Source organism: Trifolium pratense, linkage group LG2, assembly GCF_020283565.1.
Source record: "Trifolium pratense cultivar HEN17-A07 linkage group LG2, ARS_RC_1.1, whole genome shotgun sequence".
Lineage (NCBI taxonomy): Eukaryota > Viridiplantae > Streptophyta > Magnoliopsida > Fabales > Fabaceae > Trifolium > Trifolium pratense.
In genome coordinates, this window is record NC_060060.1 from 7,714,000 (window position 1) to 7,738,380 (window position 24,381).

At 33.0% G+C, this 24,381-nt stretch overlaps 1 protein-coding gene and 1 long non-coding RNA gene across 7 annotated transcripts; one reads left to right on the forward strand and one right to left on the reverse strand.

The window, feature by feature from the left end:
• Positions 1 to 44: 44 nt before the first annotated feature.
• LOC123909959 lies at positions 45 to 3,269 on the forward strand. Its single transcript, XM_045960913.1, has 2 exons — positions 45 to 312; positions 453 to 3,269. The coding sequence occupies exon 2, from the start codon at positions 1,501 to 1,503 to the stop codon at positions 2,269 to 2,271; it is 771 nt and encodes a 256-aa protein (XP_045816869.1). The 5' UTR covers positions 45 to 312; positions 453 to 1,500; the 3' UTR covers positions 2,272 to 3,269.
• Positions 3,270 to 6,322: 3,053 nt separating this feature from the next.
• Positions 6,323 to 22,605, reverse strand: LOC123909961. Of its 6 annotated transcripts, none has more exons than XR_006810058.1 (12): positions 20,987 to 22,605; positions 19,834 to 19,906; positions 19,512 to 19,599; positions 18,730 to 18,831; positions 18,583 to 18,646; positions 18,011 to 18,066; positions 17,801 to 17,872; positions 17,363 to 17,411; positions 16,992 to 17,054; positions 16,822 to 16,910; positions 16,656 to 16,742; positions 6,323 to 6,355 (listed from the first exon to the last, which is right to left on the reverse strand). It is a non-coding gene; the product is annotated as an uncharacterized LOC123909961 (long non-coding RNA). The 6 variants fall into 6 exon arrangements; XR_006810057.1 differs by lacking the exon at positions 6,323 to 6,355 and adding an exon at positions 15,130 to 15,415; XR_006810059.1 differs by lacking the exon at positions 6,323 to 6,355 and having other exon boundaries at positions 16,501 to 16,742; positions 20,987 to 21,845; positions 22,027 to 22,605.
• Between the last annotated feature and the right edge of the window lie 1,776 nt (positions 22,606 to 24,381).

Below are 24,381 nucleotides of genomic sequence, written 5' to 3' on the forward strand. Positions count from 1 at the left end.
CCTCAGCCCCTACTTGCCCCCCCTTATGTCCGTCCCTGATTGCATGCTTCTTCATCCCAGCATTCAATTTTAATATTTGTGAGCGATATTACCAAACTGATTTATTGAATGCATGCGATTTTTCTGCAGTATCGGGGTTAGAAGTCCTTTCTGATAAAGCACTCATAGAATCTAATCAAATGAAAATGCATGATTTGTTAGTAGAAATGGGACGAGAGATTGTTAAACAAGATTCTCCTAAATATATACTTGGGACAAAGAAGTCGATTGTGGGATCCTGAGGAAGTGTCTTATGTATTGAAATATAACATGGTAAGTGGAAGACTCAACTACTTCTATATGAAAATATGCCTGGATATACTTGATTATGAAATAGAAAAAGAAGTATATGTATGACAACCTTTGCTGTATGACAACCTTTGCTAATTGTTATTCTAAATTTTGTTTTTTAGGGAACTGAAGTTGTTGAAGTTATATATTTCAATATTTCTGAAATTTCGGAAGTAAACTTGAGTTCTGATTCCTTTAAATGGAAGATATCTTCATATCACCACCACCACCAATAAGGGACAGCTAATTGGGGAAAAAACCTACACTGTGAACTTCTTGGCTGGTTGCCTGATAAATAATTGAGGCACCTTTATTGGGATGCATTCCCACTTGATTCTTTGCCATCGTCCTTTTGTGCTGAAAAGCTTGTACAAATTAACATGCAACATAGCAAGCTTAAAAAGCTTTGGGATGGAGTTCAGGTACAAATTAATTAATTAATTTGTTTGTTTGTATGTATTTGTCTTATTGTTAGTTTGTAGAGGTGCATCTGTATAGGTTCATGTTCATTCACAGAGCTGCGCCACAACTAAGCTATGTTCTTATATATATATATATATATATATATATGCTTAATTATGTTTTGGTTAAGACTCAAGCATGATTATCAATGGATTTTTAAATGATTCCTGAACCATGTGATGTTCCTTTCTTCCTACAGAAGCTTGGCAAATTGATGATCATTAAACTTGATTTCTCCATAGACCTGATTGAGATTCCAGACTTATCAAATGCACCAAATCTTGAAACAGTATCTCTTAATGGTTGTGAGAGTCTTTGTCAACTCCATCCATCCGTTTTCACTTCCCCCAAGCTTAGAAATATATATATTTAAATGGTTGCAAAAAGATTGAAAGCCTGAAAACAAACATTCATTCAAAATCTCTTGGAACACTCGATATCACTGATTGTTCATCTCTCATGGAATTTTCGGTAACATCAGAGGAAATGTGGAGATTGTCGTTAAATGGAACCGCTATACATGAATTTCCATCATCGATTTGGGGTAATAGAAAGCTCACTTATCTCGATCTAATGTGAGAATGTAAGAAGCTTAACATTGTTGGGAACAAGTTATCAAATGATCCAGGATTGGGTTCTCTTACACGGTTGGACCTTTCAGGATGCACACAAATCAATTCATTGAATCTGCAGTTCATCCTTAATGGGATGCAATATTTACAGAAACTATATTTGAATAAGTGTTGTAACTTAGAAACTATCCCTGACAACATCGATGGTATGCCATTTTTGTCTGTACTATGTTTGATAGAGTGTGGTAACTTAGAAACTATCCCCGACAACATCCAAAATTCAAGGTTGGAATTTCTTGATTTAGATGAATGTAGGAATCTTAAGTCCCTACAAAAGCTTCCAGTATCCTTGCTACATTTGATAGCTGTTAACTGCACTTATCTGGACACAGAGTCAATTCTTAAGAACATGTTAGATTCCATTGTAGCCCAATATACTTGTTATATACAGTTCCATCTAGACCAAATTTCTTTTCTACCAGGTGCCCAAGTTCCGCACTGTTTTCCTTATCGTACAACAGAGGCTTCAATAGATATTCCTTCTATTGTAAAATCTAACTTGTCTTGTTTCATTGTTTGCATCATTTTCTCTGAGGGATTATATGTTACACACGACAGCAGCAGCATAGATTGTACTGTCTATGAAAACAAAAAATTAGCTGACCAATCGTTTGTACGTGTACATGTTGGTGCACATAGGATCTTAATTTCAGATCATGTATTGTTGTTTATAGATTCGGTAGATGGGCTTAAATGGGAGGAGGAGGAGGAGGAGGAGGAGGAGGAGGAGGAGAGTGAAAGTGAAGGTGATTATTACAACCTTTCATTTGAATTCAAATATAGTTTTGATTACCAAAATTATGATGATGACTCCGAGGATGAGGATGATGACAGGATACGTTGGTAAACTAAAGGGATCAAGGGTTGTGGGGTCTTTCCTGTGTATTGGGAACATAGAGATGAAAGATTTCAACAAGAGTGGGTTGAAAGTGTTGAAGATTATTCTGATGAGTTACACCATCAAGAAATTGGAGCCGAAGCTGGAGGCTCTACGAATGAAAATGAAGATGACCGACAAGACAACAACTTCTTATTCCCTCCAAAAAAAGGAGGAAGACTTGAATGATAAATCTTCTAGTCATCTTCTCCAAAGACTATGCTTCCTCAAAATGGTGCTTGAATATGAACTCGTCAAGATTCTAGAATGCAAGAAAGGCCAGGGTCAAATTGTGATACCAGTATTCTACGAAGTAGATCCCATCATATGTGAGGAATCAGAGAGGGAGTGAGTTACGGTGAAGCCTTTGCAAAACATGAGCAAGATTTGAAGCACAACAAAAAATTGTTGCAGAAATGGAAAAATGCTCTCGTTGAAGCAGCCAATTTAGCTGGATGGCATTCTCAAAATTATAGGTAAAAAATATAATCAAGTGTTAATACCCTTTTTGATCACTTCAAAAGTGAGTGAATTCAGTTTTTGTTAAGAAGTCTCATATCGATTGTGAGATGGCCTGACAAAGTGTTTATAAAGTGAGGGAAATTGAATCGTAGACATCCATTTGAAGTTAACAAGAAACTTGTTGGAATTGTTACTGAAAATTGAGTCAAATGATGTTAGAACCCTTGGATTATGGGGCATGGGTGGCATAGGAAAGACCACTCTAGCTAAAGATTTGTATACTGAATTGTGTCCCCAATTTGAACGACATTGCTTCCTCAAAAATGTAAGAGAAGAATCTACCAGGTGTGGACTCGATGTTGTACGTAACAAACTTTTTTGTACATTTATTTTACTGGACAAAAACTTCATGGGAGAGAATCCCTTCCTATTGGAAATGTTCACATATAAAGCTCTAGGATCACTTTCTAATCTTAATAGTAATACCACGACTCCCGTTTTACTCCATTAAACAATATATTCTTACTGAAACCCTCTTATTATAATTTTGTGAAAGGATTTTCTCCGTTGGGGAAAAAACTTAAGGAAATAATGTGTGCGTTTAGATTATTGAATTATAAACACGTGATAATATTTTAATTAGAAAAAAAATTGAGAAAAGTTAATTAATAGTTAAGATGTAAAAATTGAAAAAACTTAGAGAAAAAAAAATGGTGAGATCCATTCTCTTATAATATTGTAGTGAAGTTGTAGTTTTTCATATCTTTTAAAAGTGAACAAAGCATCTGAGATTTTTTAAAAATGAAAATGTAAGAGAAATATAAATTGAATAGTAAAAAAACACAATATATATATATACAATATAATTAATGACATAAATATAAAATAATTGGCTTGGGAGTAACATAAAAACTATTTTTCAACTTAACTATTAAAGATATTTTGATAGGACGTCAGGTTGGAAAGAAAGATATTTTGAGAAGATTCTACCAGGTGTGAAAATTTTCAGTTTTGAAAAAAAGAAGAAGCTCAGTTTTACCCTAAACTATAACCTCTAAAAATCTCAATTTTATTCTAAACTAACCCCTAAAATATGAATTTTTTTACCATACCCTGGGCACTTGCGCGGCCAGCCCGACACTTGATAAAACATTCTTTGGTAATTTGCTTTAAGAAATTCATTGCCTAGGGAAAAAATAGGACATTATATGCCTTTGAAAATCTATTAATTTAATACCAGAACTATTTAGTTCTAAAACTATCAGATTATTTCCAATTTAATTTCTAAATTATAGATATAATAAATAGTCTTTAAATTATATGAAAGGCGTCAATTTAGTATCTAAAATATATAAAAATCTATCAATGTAATTAGTCCCTAACATCTTATTGATAGTAAAGACTAAATTGACAAATTTTATATACTTTAGAGACTATGTATTATATATTTGTATAGTTTAGGTACTTAATTGAAGTGAAAGTTATATTTTGGGGACTAAATTGATTAATGATAAACATTAATATACAACCATTAATCTTGATCGGTCTCAATAACATATCAAACGATTTTAGATTTTTGTAAAATTTAACATAGATGATCTATACGATATAAGTTTTCAATCCAACGATGGATTTTGTAAAATTTATATTCGTTAAAGCGTTATTGAGAATGTTACAGCGGTGTAATTTGAACCCTCCTATTTTAAATTCTAATAAACAGAACGACAATTAGAAATTTGATTAGAAATATTTAGAGTAATATAATAAATTTGGTAGTAATTAATTTTATTATATTATTATATATTAATAGTAGAAGTAGATTATTATTATTTGCACAAGAATATTGACCTTCTTTCCAGGGACAGATCCAGAAATTGATGAGACAGGGGGCCGAAAAATGTAATATTAAATAAGTAAAGTCTGAATTCAGTAGAAAGATGATTAAGTAAAGTCTGACAAAAAAAATTTCCTTCAAAAAATTGATAGTATAATTTTAAAAGTAGTGCATTCCATTTTTATTTCCTTAATCATTGCCCTAAAAACACTATTTAGCATGACCTTAAATATGAATAAGAAAGGAGGGAGTATAATCTTTTTATTCAATATGACTACACATATATTATTAGTATTGTAAGACAATGAACAAGAGAGATGGAGGGGCCCAAGCCACTGCTTGCCCCTGCCCAAGTCCGTCTCTGCTTCTTGTTGGGATTGATTGCAATGTAAGTCCCACATTGCTAATGAAGAAAAAGAACGAGGTTAAAAAATAGCTATTGAAAGTCCCACATCGCTTAGAATTGTGAAACAAGGAGAAAATCAAAGTTATATATAATGGACCTAAGTTCTTTGTTTATAATTGCACCAAGCAGTAACACTTGTAAACACTTTAAGTTTATATTTGTGTCTTTTTGCTTTTCTCTTATGCTCTTGTTTAAGAGTATTTGAGATGTAGTTCAAATATTTGCTTAGTGAGAGTGTGGGTGTATTGGGGCATGGGGTGATTGAGAGTGAAGTCTATGTGTTATAACAATTTTCACATAGTGTTTATTCTCTGGTTGTCTGTTTTGACAACGGCCGTGGTTTTTTCTCCGATTTGGAGTTTCCACGTTATATTCTTGTGTTGTTGATTGCGTTCATTTATTTTCTCTATGCCGGTTTTTTCCCAACAACTGGTATCAAAGCTCTTGATTTGATTCAGGAGGAGGGAGTTCCGCCGTGAAGTTTAGGCTAGAGAAAATTGATGTTTGGCTTATAGAAAATCAATTCAAGGATGTGTTGATGCAATCAGGGTTACACAAGGTCAGCTTGGAGAGGCGGTGGTAATAATACTCGACATCAGTCTGGAGAGGCGGTGCTAAGAATACTCGGGTTACGTCTGAAACAACAACTTATTATGAGGATGCGAAGGTGCTAGTGGAAGTTGAGAATCGGTGGAGTGTTGAGTCATATGGACTTTGGAAGCTCCTATCACATGTGTTTGAAGAAGAAATACTTTTGAATCCCTATAGCTAGTTGAAGGTGGAGTTGTTCATCTTGGTGACGGAAAGCTTGTAAGGTTCAATGTATGGGTGAGTTTCTTTTAACACAATGCGAGGTATTTTCTTGAACTTTGATGCATAGATAGTAGGTAGATACTTGTTAGATAGTTATACTATTATTGGTTATACATCTGTTACTAGTGGTGATTCTCATGTTTTGGTTAAGTTGTGGATCTTCGGGTGGGTACTTGTTAGTGACATGAGTTTAGTTGGACTAGTGAAACAAGGTTTACTAGGTGATATAACACCCAAACCCATTATTTAATAAAATTCTACCATGATAAATCTTTTTCAAAATACGCGGCGGAAAAGTCAAAGTTTATTATTATAAAAGTCATGGTTCGAGCATTACACTCTTCAATCAAAATAACACTAATGTAGTTAATTAGTAAAATACTTGTTTATACAAATCTTTGAATCAAATAATATATTTATTGATTATACAAAACAACCTAGATAAGGAGACTTTATATACAATATAAAACCCTTTCCCGTGTCACAATCAGAGCGGAGCTTCACCGACGACTCGACAGATAACCACAAAACCTGTGAATCTGGACCCCCAACGGTCCAGCACATAACACATAAAAGAGAGTTAGACAACAAAATCAAAATATACAAGTGTAAGTAAATGGTACTTAAACACTTTTTCATAAAAACATGCATAATCATACATTATACATATACATCACCATCATTCATGCATATTCATATATCATGCATATACTTCATTTATCACATAATCAATCATCCACAAAATACACCAAACATATAGTTTCACGTCGTCTCGGACAATACCAAAACATCAACAAATACATTGTTCAGATTATGGTAATGACGGACCCTGCGTTGTTCATTTTATAGTCATGACGGACTCTGCTCCTCACATACGGATTAACAATCAACATTTACCAAGTATGTGTCAAACATCATTTATCATAAAATGCACACATAATCCCTAATGCAATCTAATGCTTCACATTCATGTTATGTCCTCTAGACACCTCTAATGCATGTGGTACCATCGTCTTTATCAGAGTATCTCACCTCTGATATCCGTCTTTATCAAACAAATATAGTTCGATATCCTTCTTTATTGGACAAGCCAATATCCCTAAATATTCATGATGCATGCACTCAAAACTCATGAATATATTCATCAACAATTTTGGCATATAGCCCATCAACAATAACGTGAAACACTATCCAATGTCCGTCTTCATTAAGATAATCAATACCTTAATATCCGTCTTTATCGAATAACATAATTCGATATACTTCTTTATTATAATAACATAATCCTAATATCCTTCTTTATTAAGTTGATTATGAAATTCTGGTATCACTAGAATGATGTTACCGAAGATGTCCCAACAACTACTTTATGAATAATGTTGTTTCTATTGTTGGCACATCTTACACAACATATAAAATACTGACAGAAAATAAATAAAGTGCACAAGTAATTGTTAACCCAGTTCAGCCAACTGCCTACTCTGGGGGATACCAATCCAGGAAGGAAATCCACTAATAGCTCTAGTTACTAAGACCTCCAGCAAACCCTAGGATTTACGCCTTAAACTAAGACCTCCAGCAAACCCCTGGTTTACGCCTTATAACCTCGACACTACTCATGCAACTTCTGCCTAGGAACTCCTAGACATGAGATCCCATCTCACTTCCACTCACACAACACAACCTGTGTTGATTTTACAATGTTAAGAATGTTGTGGCGACAACTTGCCAAGACAATACTTCACTTTTGCTTAAAAGCTTCAAGTGAATCACACACGGTAAACTCCGTACTTCAAAGCTTAGGAGTAACCTTAAACTAATAAACTTACTTCTTAGCTCGTGTTATAGAATCCACAAGCAAGAATTACAATCAAATAATAAAAGACTCAACAAAGACTCAATATGTGAACTAATATTTTTCAATGAGATACCTAGTCTTGAGCTTGGTCTTCGTATATATAATGATTAGGCACGCTCCTCTTTCTTCACAAATGCTCAGACGCTCCTTGAGAATCATAAAGGATGATCTGATTCTCTTTTGATCTTCATCAAGAATGTATAGAAACTTTCCAAAAGTGTTTAAGGACTTTATAGGATAATTGTGATCATACCGTTGTACCATTAAGTCTTATCTTATCCTTAAAGCTCCTGATCAGATCAAATCTCCATTGAGCGTGCTCTTTAAGTGGATTTCCATAAATAGCAGATGCTCTCATAAATGCGCGAGATTTCTTTGAATAAATATGATGTTGTAACATGTTTTCCAACATCTTGTTAGTATATTTGTTTTAGCAAAATTAAGCCAATTCAAATATCCAACAGATTAACACCTTAATATACTTCTTTGATATTTAAACAAACATCATCAACACAATCATATTCCACAAATATAATCAACAACTATCATCACAATGCAATTAATCATGGTTATAAACACCTAATTGCATGTTAGGATACCTTAAATCCATGTTACAAGTGCCTAATTGCACTTAAAACAATTATCAAAAGTTGCTGTCACAGAGGCCTTCGCTGAGCGAAGGCTCAGCGAGACACAGCGAACCACACCAGTGGGTCACCAGCTCATGGCGAGCTGCAGCGAGCTGTGGCGAGCTGTTCGCCACACGTTCGCTGAGCGAGGGCCTAGCGAGCGCCTCCTGTCAGGACAGTTCAAAACCTGCGTTTTCCACACCAATTCACCCAAAAATCCCATTTTTTCATGTTATAAATCCCAAATGAGTTTGTATTCAAGTGCAACAAACATAACTAAACACAAAAGGACGGTTCATTTCACCGATCTACCATTTTTACTACGAAAAAGTAAAGGTTTACCACTTTTACTCAAAACACTCAAGAACACAATGTTCTTGAGTTCAATCCTTTATGAATCTCGTTTTTAACCATTATTTTTGTTCATTAATCATGTTAAAAGCATGTTAAACATATTAAGAACCTTAGGAACGATTTCCATCAAGAAAATCCGTCCTAAGCTAAAACGAAAATGGGGTGGAGGAAGTTTGGGTGAGGAGAAATCGACATTCTCCCCTTCCTCGGGTCACCCACGAATATGAAATCTACTCTCTTACCTGGATTCAAAGAAAACACGACGAAGATCTCGAATCCCTAGCTCTCCCCTAGCTCCTCTCTATCTCACAAGAACATGAGAAAAATGAAATGTTTCTCTCTTCCCTTAGGCCATATGGGCGCCCCTCACACACACAAGGCCCATTGGGCCTCAAGCCCAATTGGCTTGGCCCAATAACACGTTAACTCACTCTACTCGCTTAATAACTAAAGTACTCGATAAATAATTCAAGTTATTAACTTAATTAAAATGACACGTTAAATAAAATATTTTAACACATAAAAATAATAATATGAAAATTGGGTCGTTACAGGTGATGTAACTAAACTGGAATTGTTGGAGCCTAACAATGGTCTGAGGTGGTTTCATAGATGTTTGAAGTTGTTCAAGTGACACATTGGCATCGGTTGACATGGATGCAAGGTGTGTGATGATAGCGTGCGGGCATTGGTTGACATTGATGCAAGGTACACGGTTATCTCGATGGCTTCCGGAGAAAGCCAACATGGAAGTTGCACCATAAATTTTCAGCGAGGTTTCGAGATGAAATTGTTGGGATGGCTTGGTTCCAAGTGAAGCAAAATCTTGAGATGGTTTAGTTCCAAGTGAAGAAAATTCTTGGGATGGTTTAGTTCCAAGTGGAGTATACTTTTTATGGTGGAGTATGATAATTTAATTTGTCGGTATAGACAATGAGAATTATGATTGTCGGTGAAGACAATGATTGTCGGTATAGATAATGAAAGCAGAAGATAATGATTGTCGGTGTAGACAATGAAGATTGAAGACCATTACAATCAAGGTGGAGATTGTTGGGATTGATTGCAATGTAAGTCTCACATTGCTAATGAAGAAAAAGAAGGAGGTTAAAAAATAGCTATTGAAAGTCCCACATCGCTTAGAATTGTGAAGCAAGGAGGAAATCAAAGCTATATAATGGACCTAAGTTCTTTGTTTATAATTGCACCAAGCAGTAACACTTGTAAACACTTTAAGTTTATATTTGTGTCTTTTTGCTTTTCTCTTATGCTCTTGTTTAAGAGTATTTGAGATGTAGTTCAAATATTTGCTTAGTGAGAGTGTGGGTGTATTGGGGCATGGGATGATTGAGAGTGAAGTCTATGTGTTGTAACAATTTTTACATAGTGTTTATTCTCTGGTTGTCGGTTTTGACAACGGCCGTGGTTTTTTCAACGATTTGGAGTTTCCACGTTATATTTTTGTGTTGTTGATTGTGTTCATTTATTTTCTCTATGCCGATTTTTTCCCAACACTTCTTTCCCCTCCCATTCATATGGTAGGATTGAATCAGATTTCATTAAGGACATCGTCCAAGATGTTTGTAAAAATATGCTGAAGTTGGATATGAAGAGCTTTCAGAAAGGGCAATTGAGTATTGCAGAGGCAACCCACTAGCTTTAAAAGTTTTAGGTGCAAATTTCCGTGTACAAAAAGTAAAGAAGTGTGGGAAAGTGAATTAGAGAAGCTCAAAGAGATTCCTAATAAGGGAATTCATAAAGTGTTAAAATTGAGTTTTGATGATTTAGATCATACTGAGAAGGACATATTTCTAGACATTGTATGCTTCCTCAACTTAGAATCTGTCAATTTCGATAGTTGTAAACGAGATTACATAGTAGTTCTATTTAACAAGACAAAATGGTGTAACTTTCATTCAACACAGCAGTATCCCTTGATGCAGCCTTTCAATGTGAAACTACATCAATAATATTTTTAGAGCCTTTACCATTGTAGAAAGGTTCCGTTTAGCCTGATCCAAAACATGAATTTGTTCATGTTGGACCAATTAATTGACTTGCTATCATAAGTTTGATCCGGTTATAATATTACATACCACTACACACATGGCAACATAATACTATATCCCTGTTAATATTATTTTAAAAAGAGGACAGCTATTTTTACTTTTTTTAAGCTAATCTTTTTCTGTTTTCTTTCTAAACAAACTGCATCCATCCATTTATAATGGAGCCACATTTATAATTTATAATTGTTCAAACCACCGTAAATCAAAGGTTAAATAAGTCTTCAAAAAAAGGTTAAATAAAGTTCTAATATTATTTGTCCAAAAAAAAACAAGGTTCTAATATTTAAATATTAGATTATTTAATGTTAAACAAATATTTTTTATTATTTAATATTAATTTTTTTTATTTGGATAGTTTATCATATGTCGTTAGGGTATATGTTAACACGGTCTTTAAAAATTCACCAATTTTATTTTTATAAAAAAAGTCATTTTTCTGTCTCTATAAAATTTTTATGCACATAATTTTAATTTTAATACTAAAAAAAGTCATTTTTATTTTTTATCATATGTATTTTTTACCTCTCTTAAAAATATAACAGATTTGTATATATATATATATATATATATATATGGGGGTTGCTAAGTTAGCAAGGTGCACCTTTTCAGTTGGACAAAAATACCCATTTTTTTAATTTTTGAAAGAATAGAGCAACAGGGGCATTTCTGTAATTTACCCAACAGTACACGCGCCCCCAATTTCTTTTCCCACCCCCCAGGACACGTGGCAGCTCCTGATTGCACAAAAATCACGCGCGTGCATCACACGCGCCGACAGGCGCGCGTGGGTGAAGGATGACGCGGAGAGAGAAAGCTTTTTGAAAAGGCAGGACACGTGTCGCTGTCTGATTGGCTGAGCGTGATTTTTTTCCATTTAATACTTTGAACTCGATTATTTCGTCGTAAATTAATTTTTTATTTTTTATTTTTTATACCAAAATTCATAATTTTTTTTTTCTACAAATAGAGACTTGGTTCGTTTGATTTGGACACAGAAAAAAAAACCCAATTTTTCACTACCTTAATCTCATTTTTCACTACCTTACATCAACTCACTGAAACCATTCTACCAGGAAAATGGTTTCAGAGTACAAATCTCTGAAACCATTCTACAAGCTAAATGGTTTCAGAAGCAAATAACTAATAATCAACTTACTGAAACCATTCTACCAGCAAAATGGTTTCAGATTACAACTCTCTGAAACCATTGTACCAGATAAATGGTTTCAGAAGCAAACACAATTAATAAATTACTCACTGAAACCATTCTACCAGTAAAATGGTTTCAGAATACAACTATGTGCAACCATTCTACAAGCTAAATGGTTTCAGAAGCAAATAACTAATAATCAACTTACTGAAACCATTCTACCAGCAAAATGGTTTCAGATTACAACTCTCTGAAACCATTGTACCAGATAAATGGTTTCAGAAGCAAACACAATTAATAAATTACTCATTGAAACCATTCTACCAGTAAAATGGTTTCAGAATACAACTATGTGCAACCATTCTACCAGTAAAATGGTTTCAGAAGCAAACATTAGTTTTTAATTACCGTTTTATCTCATTTAATTAACTAAAAATAGTTTCAGGTCTCCAAAAATTTCATAAAATATACCAAAAGTTCCAGAATATTATCTACTATTTTCCTGGTATAATGGTTTCAGTGAGTTGGTTGAGTGGTGCGTGTTAAATTACAACACACAAGTAACGTATTTAGTAGACAAAAAATGATATTAAGGTTGTGAAAAATTGCGTTTTTTTTTCGGTGTCCAAATCAAACGAACCAAGTCTCTATTTGTAGACAAAAAAAAATTATGAATTTTGGTATAAAAATAAAAAAATAAAAAATTAATTTACAATGAAATAATTGAGTTCAAAGTATTAAATGAACAAAAATCACGCCCAGCCAACCATTGTGTGACACGTGTCCTACTTTTAAAAAGCAAATTTTTCTCTCTCCAGGTTGTAATCCAGTGTGGCGCAGGCGCTGGAATCTGATGGATCAGGATGATCTGGACTGTCTGATTGATCAGACAGTCTTGATGAGATCAAATCTTGGCTGTCTGATGGAAATCAACGGTCTGTAACCATGGTCCTTCGGTACGCGCGCGACACTGGATCCGCGTCTATTAATGGTTTCAGGAGGTGGGGCGCGTGTACTGTTGGTGTAAAATTACAGAAATGCCCCTGTTGCTCTATTCTTTCAAAAATTAAAAGAATGGGTATTTTGGTCCAATTGAAAAGGTGCACCTTGCTAACTATAACGGATTTTGATTTTTGTTTCTAAAAATATGAAATAGGATGTTTTTGTCCTAAAATCTACTATTTTTAGGGACTTTGGTACAAAAAACTTTGGGAGGACAAAAATATGCCATTTTTTTTAAGAACTAAAATCAAAATTTGATTTATTTTTAGGGAAAAAAAACATATTTAATTAATCCTCTATTTAATTTGGTCTTTGTCAATAAAATCCCTTTTATTCATTTTATAATTAAGTTAATGAAGTTCCCGTGAGCTTAGCTCGGTTGATAGGGACATAACGTTATAAAAGCAGGAGTCGGAGTTCAAATCCGGATACTCCACTTATCCACCTATAAGATGAAATTTATAGTCATTAGACTACTTGACAAAAAAATTAATCTAAAGAACATTTCATTATAAGAATTATGTTACCAACGTTTTGACCCAGTATTGACCCAACCCACCAATTCTGGTTGCAAACAAAAAAAAAAGGAAAAGAGAGAGAATAAAATCACATGTGGCCAAGTTTACTTTAAGCATGTGTACTAGTATAACTTGACTATCAGGTTGTGAACTTTTAATCCCTACCATTCACACACACACACATATATATAGCGGAGGGATCATATTACACCGGTGTAACATTTGAGTAATGTTACACCGCTCAATAACGCTTTAACGAATTCAAATTTTACAAAATCCACCGTTGGATTGAAAACTTATATCGTGTAGATCATCCATGTTGAATTTTACAAAAATCTAAAATCGTTTGATATGTTATTGAGACCGATGAAGATTAATGGTTTATGCGTTTTTATTGAATACCGTTAATCTTGATCTATCCCAAAGACATATCAAACAATTTTAGATTTTTATACAATTCAACATATATGATCTATACGATATAAGCTTTCAATCCAACGGTGGATTTTGTAAAATTTGTATTCGTTAAAGCGTTATTGAGCGGTGTAACATTACTCAAATGTTACATCGGTGTAATTTGATCCCTCCCCATATATATATATATATATATATATATATATATATATATATATATATATATATATATATATATATATAGTCCTCCTACCACTAATCTTAATCCTAATTGTATCAATCAATCATAGCCTTTAGATCATTTCTTTTTGTGGATAAATCAAAAGTTAGATGATAAGTGAAACAATCACCTCTTTTAATGTTTTTTTAGTGTCAAGCTTTTTGATTGACATTCCCACTATAATAAAAACGGTTTTGTGAATTTAATTATTTTATAATATATATATATATATATATATATATATATATATATATATATATATATATGTCTTATATCCCCCCTCATACATATACGGGCATGTGAAATTTATATTTGGAAGGGTTATTAGTGTTGTAGAAGAATGATATGTTTCAACACCAAAAAATATTCAACACCCACTTTTTCACTCCACATCATTTTCTCTTTCTTCCACCTAATCATTCAACACACATTCAACTTTTACCCTCTCCAATGGTTTTTATATTCAACACCATACCCCACCACTTTCTCTACCCCACCACTTTCTATTTCATATTCTTATTTAAATTTTAATTTTTGTTTTTATGATTAAATAACATTATAATTATCGATTAAAATTAAATTAAAATAATACACTTAACAAAGGATGAAAGTTTGGAACAAAGGATGATTGGTTGAAATTTGGTGTTAAACCAAAATTAGGTGTGTTTTGAGGATGTTGATTGAAAAATTGATTTGAATTTTGATAATTGTTGGGATTTTGATAATTGTTGGGGTTTTGATAATTGTTGGAGTTTTGATAATTGTTGGGATTTTGAGAATTGTTGGGATTTTGAGAATTGTTGGGATAATTAGAAGAATTGTTGGGATCCATTTCACTAAAAAAAGATTAAAACTTCAAAAGAAAGACTAATTAGAAAGATAATAATAGATTAAGATAGTGAAAAATTTGGTTTTTTTTTCTGTGTCCAAATGAAATGAACCAAGTCTCTATTTGTAGAGAAAAAAAAATCATGAATTTTGGTAAAAAAATAAAAAATTAATTTGCAATGAGATAATTGAGTTCAAAGGATAAAAATCATAAAAATCCACCGGACCAATCAGCAGCCACGTGGCTGCCTTTTATTCAAAGCACCTTCTCTCTCCACGTGATTCTCTTCACCAGCCGCAGTGTCCGCGCGTGCGCAACACGCGCCAGGGAGCCCAAATTGAAACGCGCCATGTGGCCATCCAAGCAGGTTTCAACTGTGTTTAATATTTTCATCATCTCTTTCCGCCAGTTAGGATTCAACACAGGCTTGCAATGGTTTCAACTGTTTTTTGCAGATTCAACACAATGGATTCAACACCATTGTATGTAGTCTAACAATTGATGCAGGAGGTTGTGGGTTCAATTCCTTGCCACCATTTGTATTTGCATTTTGTTTCTGTTTTATTTTTAAATATAATCAATTTTAACTAACAAGCAGGTGATAAAAATTATACTAGTTTCTTCAGTTTATAAACATTATACTAGTTTTTTACATTACTTTTTTTTCAATATTCACTATTACGAGGGATAAATTTTTTTAAACAAATGTACCAAAAATAAAAATAAAATTATTTTTAAACAAAATTAATAATTATTTTGTTGCTAGTTTTGGTAAATAATATCATAATTTTTTAAACTAGAGAATAAAAATATTTCAAAGAATACTCGTTTACCTATGACCAAACATCAAGATAAAAATCAAAAACTCCTTTTTTGTGTGAATAAAACACAATTTTTTACTATACAAAAAAAAACACAATTTTTTATTAATAAAACATTAACAATTTCTATTTTTTCCAGAAAAATCACAATTGTTTTCGATTAAGAAAAATCATTATCCTTTTAGTATGCATATATAATATAATAAAACATATTTATCGTCAATTTTGTACAATTATTATAACTTAAATTCTTATATGCAATATAACTTTTGTGTTTAATTTATATATTATAATTTTTTGTTGGCCCATCCGAATATTTTCTCCTAGCTCCGCCACTGCGGGTACCTTAGTACCCACCCCGCCCCATACCCACATAATATATATTTATTTTATTTATATTATATAATAATATATGTAAATCAATTTAAAATAATACAACACTATTAAACTATTACATATATTTAATAAAAACATTTATTTATAACATAATTATACAAAAATAATGTGAATATTTAACATAAATATGAACGTTAACATAAGGTTAGTAATAATTTTTTTTATAATTTTCATTAGTCAATATTAAAATCTTTGAATTTTTTTTAATTTTGTTAAAATCATATGATATTTTATAATTGATCAATTTATTTTTAGTAAAAATGCGGGTAACGGGTACGGGTATAGGTACTTAGGTACCCATAGAGTATGGGGACGGAGGCAAAAGTTGTTACCCACGCGGGTATGGGGATGGGTACGGGTATTTTTTTTCTATCCGCGGATATGGGGATGGGTAGTACCTTACCCATAAGCCATACCCTATTGCCATCCCAACAAATAACTGCTGTTCTTAATAGGATTAGCACCAATTACATGTACAAAAGCGCAAGCCTCTCTCTGTTTTGCCTCTGCGCGTAGTCCCTGGGAAGTACTAGTATAATAATCAACATGGAAAGGCACACTTTAAACTGAAGTGCTCACCATAGTCAAAAGATCCTTTGGAAGATCTAAGAAGGTTTCTTTAAACTTTCCAAGCACTGGAATAGGTGCCTAAACAAGATTTACAACCTAAAATCAAATGCAAATGAAAATTGTAAGAAGAGCAAATATGCAATAATATTGAGCAAAGGTAACATCCAAAACTCACCTCGTCAAGCAAACCTTTCGGAATCAGAATTTGGCCATTTACACTTTCGGCTAATGTATTACATTGCTCTACAATTTTTTCTTATGGTCCTGCCAATAGTACCAATCTAGTCATATTTTAAAAATCTATGAATTGTAAACTGTTATATTGACAAACTTATCTACACATACCTCAACAACAACATTGACTCCAGCCTTTCTCATTGCAGCTGGATAAGATTCTGCGTTTTCTATCTGCAAATGAAGTATGCAGTTTTTTATATTCAAGAAAAAACTCAATAAGGAAAACCAAAGATGATAACAAAGAGTTAGGAGAGGAAGAGATGCTCCTTAAGAAAGAAAAAAGAAAGAACACAGTCGAGAATAAAACAAAGAATATGGCAGCTATTACACATGCACACGAATACGAGAATGGACTCGTTGATACCAGATGTAATGTAAGAATTGCTAATTCTTACACAATTACACAATTAATCCATGTAGCCAAGTAAAATTAAATTAAAAGCATACAATCAATTGATTAAAATCATTTAGGCATGCACCTGGACAACAGCTGAAGTAGTATTACGAAGGCCGCAAGACGAATTTTTACTGCATAATATAAAATCAAATGTTATTTAATTTGGTTTAATATGGACAATCCAGGTATTACCACAACATCTCCATGCAAGGCCAAAATCCAACGGATAGGCCTGCTAAACATCACCTATATATATTAAAGTATGAAAACATGTTAAAATCGTTGTTGCTCTCATTCTTCTAAATTAAAAAAATAAAGTAAATTTCAAAACTATGTTTAGTATCCATGTGTTTTGTTACTTAAGGGAGCACGTTATAAAAACCATTCATGAGTTTTCACCAAAACTTTTGAGAGAGTTGGTTCATAACATGCTATCTGTCTTTTGTTGTTTTGTGACATCTCTGAAGATAGAGCCAAGTTGCGTGCAGAACCACAGTACACACCTAAAAAGCTAACATACCTGTGAATTCTAACGCATTGTCTTTGGAAATGAAATTTTAGCAATAGTAGCAGGCAAATCTTCAGATCAAACCTGACAAGAGTAGAAAAAATTACCTTTAAGAAATAAATACCACACCAGAATATGGTGCTTATTTTTTTCCAAATAACACTACCAAGAACATAAAAACAAGCTTAAAATGGCTAGATTTCAAAAATAAAGAATAGAAACCTCCAAAGCATGTCTTGAAGACTCTTTTATACAAGCGTATACATATTCTGTTTTCCCTGCAAATCAAGAAATCACATTAAAGTACCTATTATATTGAGTTGGCTTGTGGTATAGCAGCATATTCACATGAAAATTGACGAGTTACACAAATTGAATTACAGTTTTAAAGCTCAAGTTAAAAGCTGAACAATTTCTAAAAGCAATGAGTTCACATTTTACAAATCAGCAACTCGTAAGGTAAAAAAAATTCTGACGGATCAACTAGTGGTTGGTAATACAACTCATCCATGTTTTCTTCAATAAAGAATTCTGAATTAGGTAGGAAAAGTATAAAACAGGAAGACAAAAAAATCTTATATAAGATGAAAATATGGTCTGATGAGTATTTTCCTTGTAACCAGTTGCATTGGAAGTGACATTTCAGGATTTTACCTTAGTTATTTACTCAACTCTTCTTGTGTTGTTAGTGTACAATGAAAACCAACAATAAAAAAATAATTGTTTGATTTGATGAGTAGGGTAAAAAATAAACACATCCAAACCCATGAAACAATTTGGTTTTGGATACTAACCATCAACCTTTCTGTATACTAAGTCCAGTGGAACATAATATTTACGAGAAAAACCCACAGCAGCCTGACATAAGAAAGCTAAATTAAGGCAGCATTCTTGAATCACAATTCAGGATATAATAAGAAAATTCTAAACCACAATGAAACCTTTGTTTGATTTCCTTCTTGATCAAATGCTTTTGAAACAGGAGGACCTCGAACCTCAACCTCTTGTTCTGTTTGTTTCGTGATAAGATTTTCAACAGAAACCTGTGGATTTCATAGCAGGGAACAGATACAATTACTATCATTTCTTGTGCGAGTGTTTCTAAAACTTTTACAGTATATGAATTGCAATGTGTATTTTTTTCAATTATAGAACTTATGATTCTATCTACTAATCCTAAGTAGGAACTTAAAGAGAGTTGGTACAAATAGGGTGAGAATCAAGGATATTGAAGTATGTGTTTCTTTAACTAGTTATTTGTGTTAATTCCAATACATCTACAGTTGAAACAAAAGACCTGGACAATAGAAGGAACATTGGTTTTCCAAATGAATTTGTGGAAGTGGAGCCTTCATCAAATGGGCGATGAGTTAGCACTTGGAAGTTGGAATAGGGATTTGCAAGAAAAACTAAACCCTAATCTAATTCTAAATTATCATATCAGAGTATATAACTATATACTAGTATACTATAGCGTTTACTATAAAAAGCAAAATTCCTAAGATTTTAATTTTACAAGATTTCAAATTGTTTTCCTTGTCTACAAACTTTAAGTGCAAAATGATAATGCATCGCTTTTATCTTTTTTATTCTTTCATACTTATGTTTGTATTTTTCTGTGATAAGTAAGGAAAATCAACAAGAAACTCATCCTAGATCAACTATTACAAAAGCGAAAAGCATCTATAAATAAGAATTGTGCTCAAAAAGTGAATTCCCGCACCACTAGTCTCCCTGCGGTGCCCAAAATCCGCACTTCACCATGCTTTTAACCAATGTCGTTCCAATAATTGCAATATTAAATCTTTCAGCTACAATAACCAACAGAGTATCATCAATATTGAACAATGATAGAGGATAATAATATTTTAAAAGTGATGACAACAGTCTGTTTCAAAAAGAAAATGAAATGAAAATGCTTGAAATTCAAAACAGAAATACGAAAAAGGTAAAAGTTTATTTGCAAATGGAAGAGATGAAGCTCCAATATTGATATATTATAGGTAAAAATATCAAGATTTTAATCAGATGAAAATGAGTTATACTTGTTTGCTTGCATCAACAACATCTTGAGGTGGCAACTCTTCAGTTCCAATTGCAAGAACAATGATCATGAACCTGAAACCAAAGCAAAGCAAAGCTAGAATTTTACTTTACTTTATAGATAAAGTCAAACAATAATCAATAATAAAATGTGTACTCAAGCTAAAAATTAATATGATTTTACCCCTACCATATCTGTAAGTTTGTTTTGAATTAATAAGCAAATCCAGTAATTGTAACATGAAATACAGGATAACAGTGTTTCTTTAAAGCGTGGATACCTAGAAATACTTACTCCCTCCGTCCCAAATTATAAGGGAAAATTGGTCAAATAAAGTTGATGTATTTGGTTAAGAATTTGGACTAAATACATCAATTTTGGTTGACCAATTTTCCCTTATATTTTGGGACGGAGGGAGTACAATATTGCTATTGAAAATGTGAATGAATTCATTATTTTAACTTTATGATTCCCGACATATATTTCAGAGTTATATTTAAGATAGCTTTATAATTTATATGGCTTGATTACTCCAACTGAAGACACTCAAAGTAAAATCATGTTTCATATATTGATAATGTGCTGCTTTTGATATCCAATAAATCCAATGCCTACTCAATATTCTAAGCAAATCTCCATTGATATCACACCAATAGTTTCCAATCAGGCAGCCATGACTTGGACATCGCCAGAAACAAGCCACAAAAAACTGCATTTTTTGTTGAAGCGGAATTTTGTAATAAATATGTTTTTATTCATAGTATTGATTCAAATCTTAAGTTATTAGGTGAAATCCCAAAGATTTTTTCAATATCTGATGGAAATAAACCTCACTAATTTTGTGCGTAAATTTGATTAGAAAGAGTGCATGCAAGGAGTGAACTCCAAACCATATCATCATAAAGGCTATAATAGCATGCCAAGGACCAGTACCAACTTCCCTATAAACTTAAACTAAAGATAAAGGGCCAAACATTTATATCTATATCGCTGACATGTAACCCAAAAATGAAAGATCAATGAATGAATCAAGATAAAATTGAGATAAAATTGTTTATCTGTTCAGCATTAGTGTTTCCAAAATATTAGCAGAACCAAAGATTTACGCAAGATAAGGTGATTGCGTGACCGGTGACCTATTTATGCAAACTAACCTTCTCACATGCAGCCTTCAAAACATCCTTTGGCACTACAGACTGATCAGGTTCTGAGATGAAACCAAGGAGGAAGCCAAGCATCTCCCTAGTCTTCAACCAAAGTTGGGCACACTGGCGAGCTAAACTGAGGAAAACCAAGATGAAGAAAAGCATCATGAAATGTAGAAAAATCGCGACAACTCGTAATGAAGGTAATGATTACAGGATCACAATTGCAACTTTGGGGTGGACAGCTGCCTTCATTGCAAATTCCCTGTGCATCTGCCCATCATCTCATGCCTTATTGAATTGCAAAACATATAAAATTTGCAGATGCCCATTGAGCTTATATATAACTTATAGCACAAACGCCAATCATAATAAGAGCTTATATATAAGCTTACATAAGCTATAAAACAAAGATAAATTATTTTCATATATGCTACAGACTATTTTTATAAGCTATATTGGAGAGCTTGTGAAAAAAACTTATCCAAATTGTCCTAAGTTGCTTTCGTAAGTTCTCCCAAATTAACAGCTGCACAAAACTTATGTTAGTAGATAAGCTCAAATAAGTCAATCCAAACAAGTCCATGTTTATGAAACTAATCTAATCCATCAATGAGAAATTTGGCAGTAAAGATTATGTAGTAGGATATTAGGATTTAGGCTAAAGAAAACAGCTTATGCAAACTTGTGATGTAGAATTTATGCACCCCATCAGCCATTCTGGCATAATGTGATATGTATCATGAATTTTAGAATAAAGTACAGGCAAGCTGTGGGGATGAGGTAAAGTAGCCAACTGATAATTTTCTTACTTCATCTTTGGGTTGAAGTGCTGACCGGTAAATTCAGAATGTCCTCCAACAGAATTCTGAATGCACACATCAAATAGTTTGCACTCAATTCCTCAACAAAAGACAAGTATTTAAAACTAACACACTTTAACTGTAACACTGTACCAGCCACTAAAAAAACATAGCACTTACAGCTCATGTGAAAACTTTATATATAAAACCGTAACTTAAATTTATATTTAAGTGAGCTTTTCCTACCGTAAAAGTAAAATCTGATACAAGATAGCTACTCTCCTTGTAATTATGAGGTATATAACAGGTGAAATCTGGCGACGAACTATTTTCAATGCTGGATCAGGTTCTGCATTTTAATAATACAGATGATCAGTGTAAGAGATGCAATACAGTATAAATATCATAGAGGACTCCAAAGAGTTGGTTTCTTTGTACTTTGCTTCAGTTGATTCGTTTCTTCCTTAGAGAATTCCTTTAAAACCTTTATCAGTGGGCCAATCATATACAAGGAAACACTTTCTTTTGCTTTGCAAAATCACTTCATATTGTAGTTGCAAAATTGCATTTAGGGACTAAGGGTCCATCAAAGCACAATAGATAATAGCATTTAAGGACTAGGGTCAACAACCAGCTTTCAAATTAAGGCATCATCCAGCATTTTTGGGCCACCCTTACAAAAATCATGGAACAAAGTCTATCCATCCACATTTTGAATAAAGAATTCACATTAAAATTGCTTTGCTTTGAAAGCCACCATCCAACGTTTCCATTATGAATAAAGAATTCATAGTGCATTTTCCTCAAAGGTCATTGAAGCATTCATCCCTTACAAAACTTGTGAAACATTAGGGACAAGGGTCATTAAGCTCATAATGCAAAATCACTTTTAATTGCAGTTGGAGAATTGAACTTAGGGACTAAGGGTCATCAAAGCATAATATATATCCCTTCATGCATTATTATGAATAAAAATTCATATTTTTTTAATAGAAAAGAGGACACCAATAGAGACAATTGTTTGAGTAACAATTATAAGGCAACAACTAGCTTTTTCACATTCAGGGACTAGAGTCATTAAGTAATTTATCCAGCATTTTCCGGGTATCAAGTAAGCATTCATAATGCATTTTCCTCAAAGGTCATTGAAGCATTCATCCCTTACAAAACTTATGAAACATTAGGGTCAAGGGTCAATGAGCTCATAATGCAAAACCACTTTTAATTGCAGTTGCAGAATTGAACTTAGGGACCAAGGGTCATCCAAGCAGAATATATATATCCATTCATGCATTATTATGAATAACAATTCATATTTTTTTAGTAGAAAAGAGGACACCGATAGAGATAATTGCTCGAGTGGCAATTATAAGGCAACAACTAGCTTTTTCACATTCAGGGACTAGAGTCATTAAGTAATTTATCCAGCAGAAAAAACTGAGACAGGAATCATATACCTCTTGATCTGACTTTTCATTTTCAAATTTGGGATAGAAAGTTGCTCTAATTTGACTTTTAATCTTAAAATATAATGAAAGAGTGATGTTCAAGGAGACTCAAGTACTGATAATGTTCATGATAAGAAGAGTGTCAGACACACAAAACAAAAGGAAAATGACAGAGACAAAATTCTAAGTACTTGTTTTTATAGAATGCTAAGAACACAATAAAAGCTTATCTGGGAGAGGAAGGAAGGAAGAATGAATAACTCAACATATATATTTCATAAAAGTAAGATCTTAAAGGTCCATAACCTGTATAATTTCATGCCACATGTCCTTCGCTGAGATACCCTCGTAAGAACCAGATATAACAAAGACAGGGCATTCTGAGACATGAGCATATTCGGTCTCTTCTGTGGCAATCGCAAATGTGACGAGAGATTGCTCTTTTGCAGTCCTGTAGTTGCATATATCAGTTAATTTACAAATATAAATTTTGTTTTTTTTTCTTTCTATAGACTAGTAGTTAGATTCAGGCACTATATATGTTGAGAAGTAAGGATCCAGCATTAAAGCTAATAATGCTTTCACATTGGCATCATCCAGCATTTTTGGGCCATCCTAACAAAGTCTATCCATCCACATTTTGAATAAATTTCATATTAAAATTACTTTGCTTTGAAAGCCACCATCCAACTTTTCCATTATGAATAAAGAATTCATAATGCATTTTCCTCAAAGGTCATTGAGGGATCCATCCCTTACAAAACTTATGAAACATTAGGGACAAGGGTCATTGAGTTCATAATGCAAAATAACTTTTAATTGCAATTGCAGAATTGAATTCAGGGACAAGGGTCATTGAGTTCATAATGCAAAATAACTTTTAATTGCAATTGCAGAATTGAATTCAGGGACTAAGGGTCATAAAAGCAGAATATATATCCATTCATGCATTATTATGAATACAAATTCATAATTTTTTTTAATAGAAAAGAGGACACCGATAGGGACAATTCCTTGAGTACCAATTAAGGCAATAACTAGCCTTTTCTCATTCAGGGACCAGAGTCATTAAGTAATTTATCCAACATTTTTGGGCATCAAGAAAGCATTCGTAATGCATTTTCCTCAAAGGTCATTGAAGCAATCATCCCTT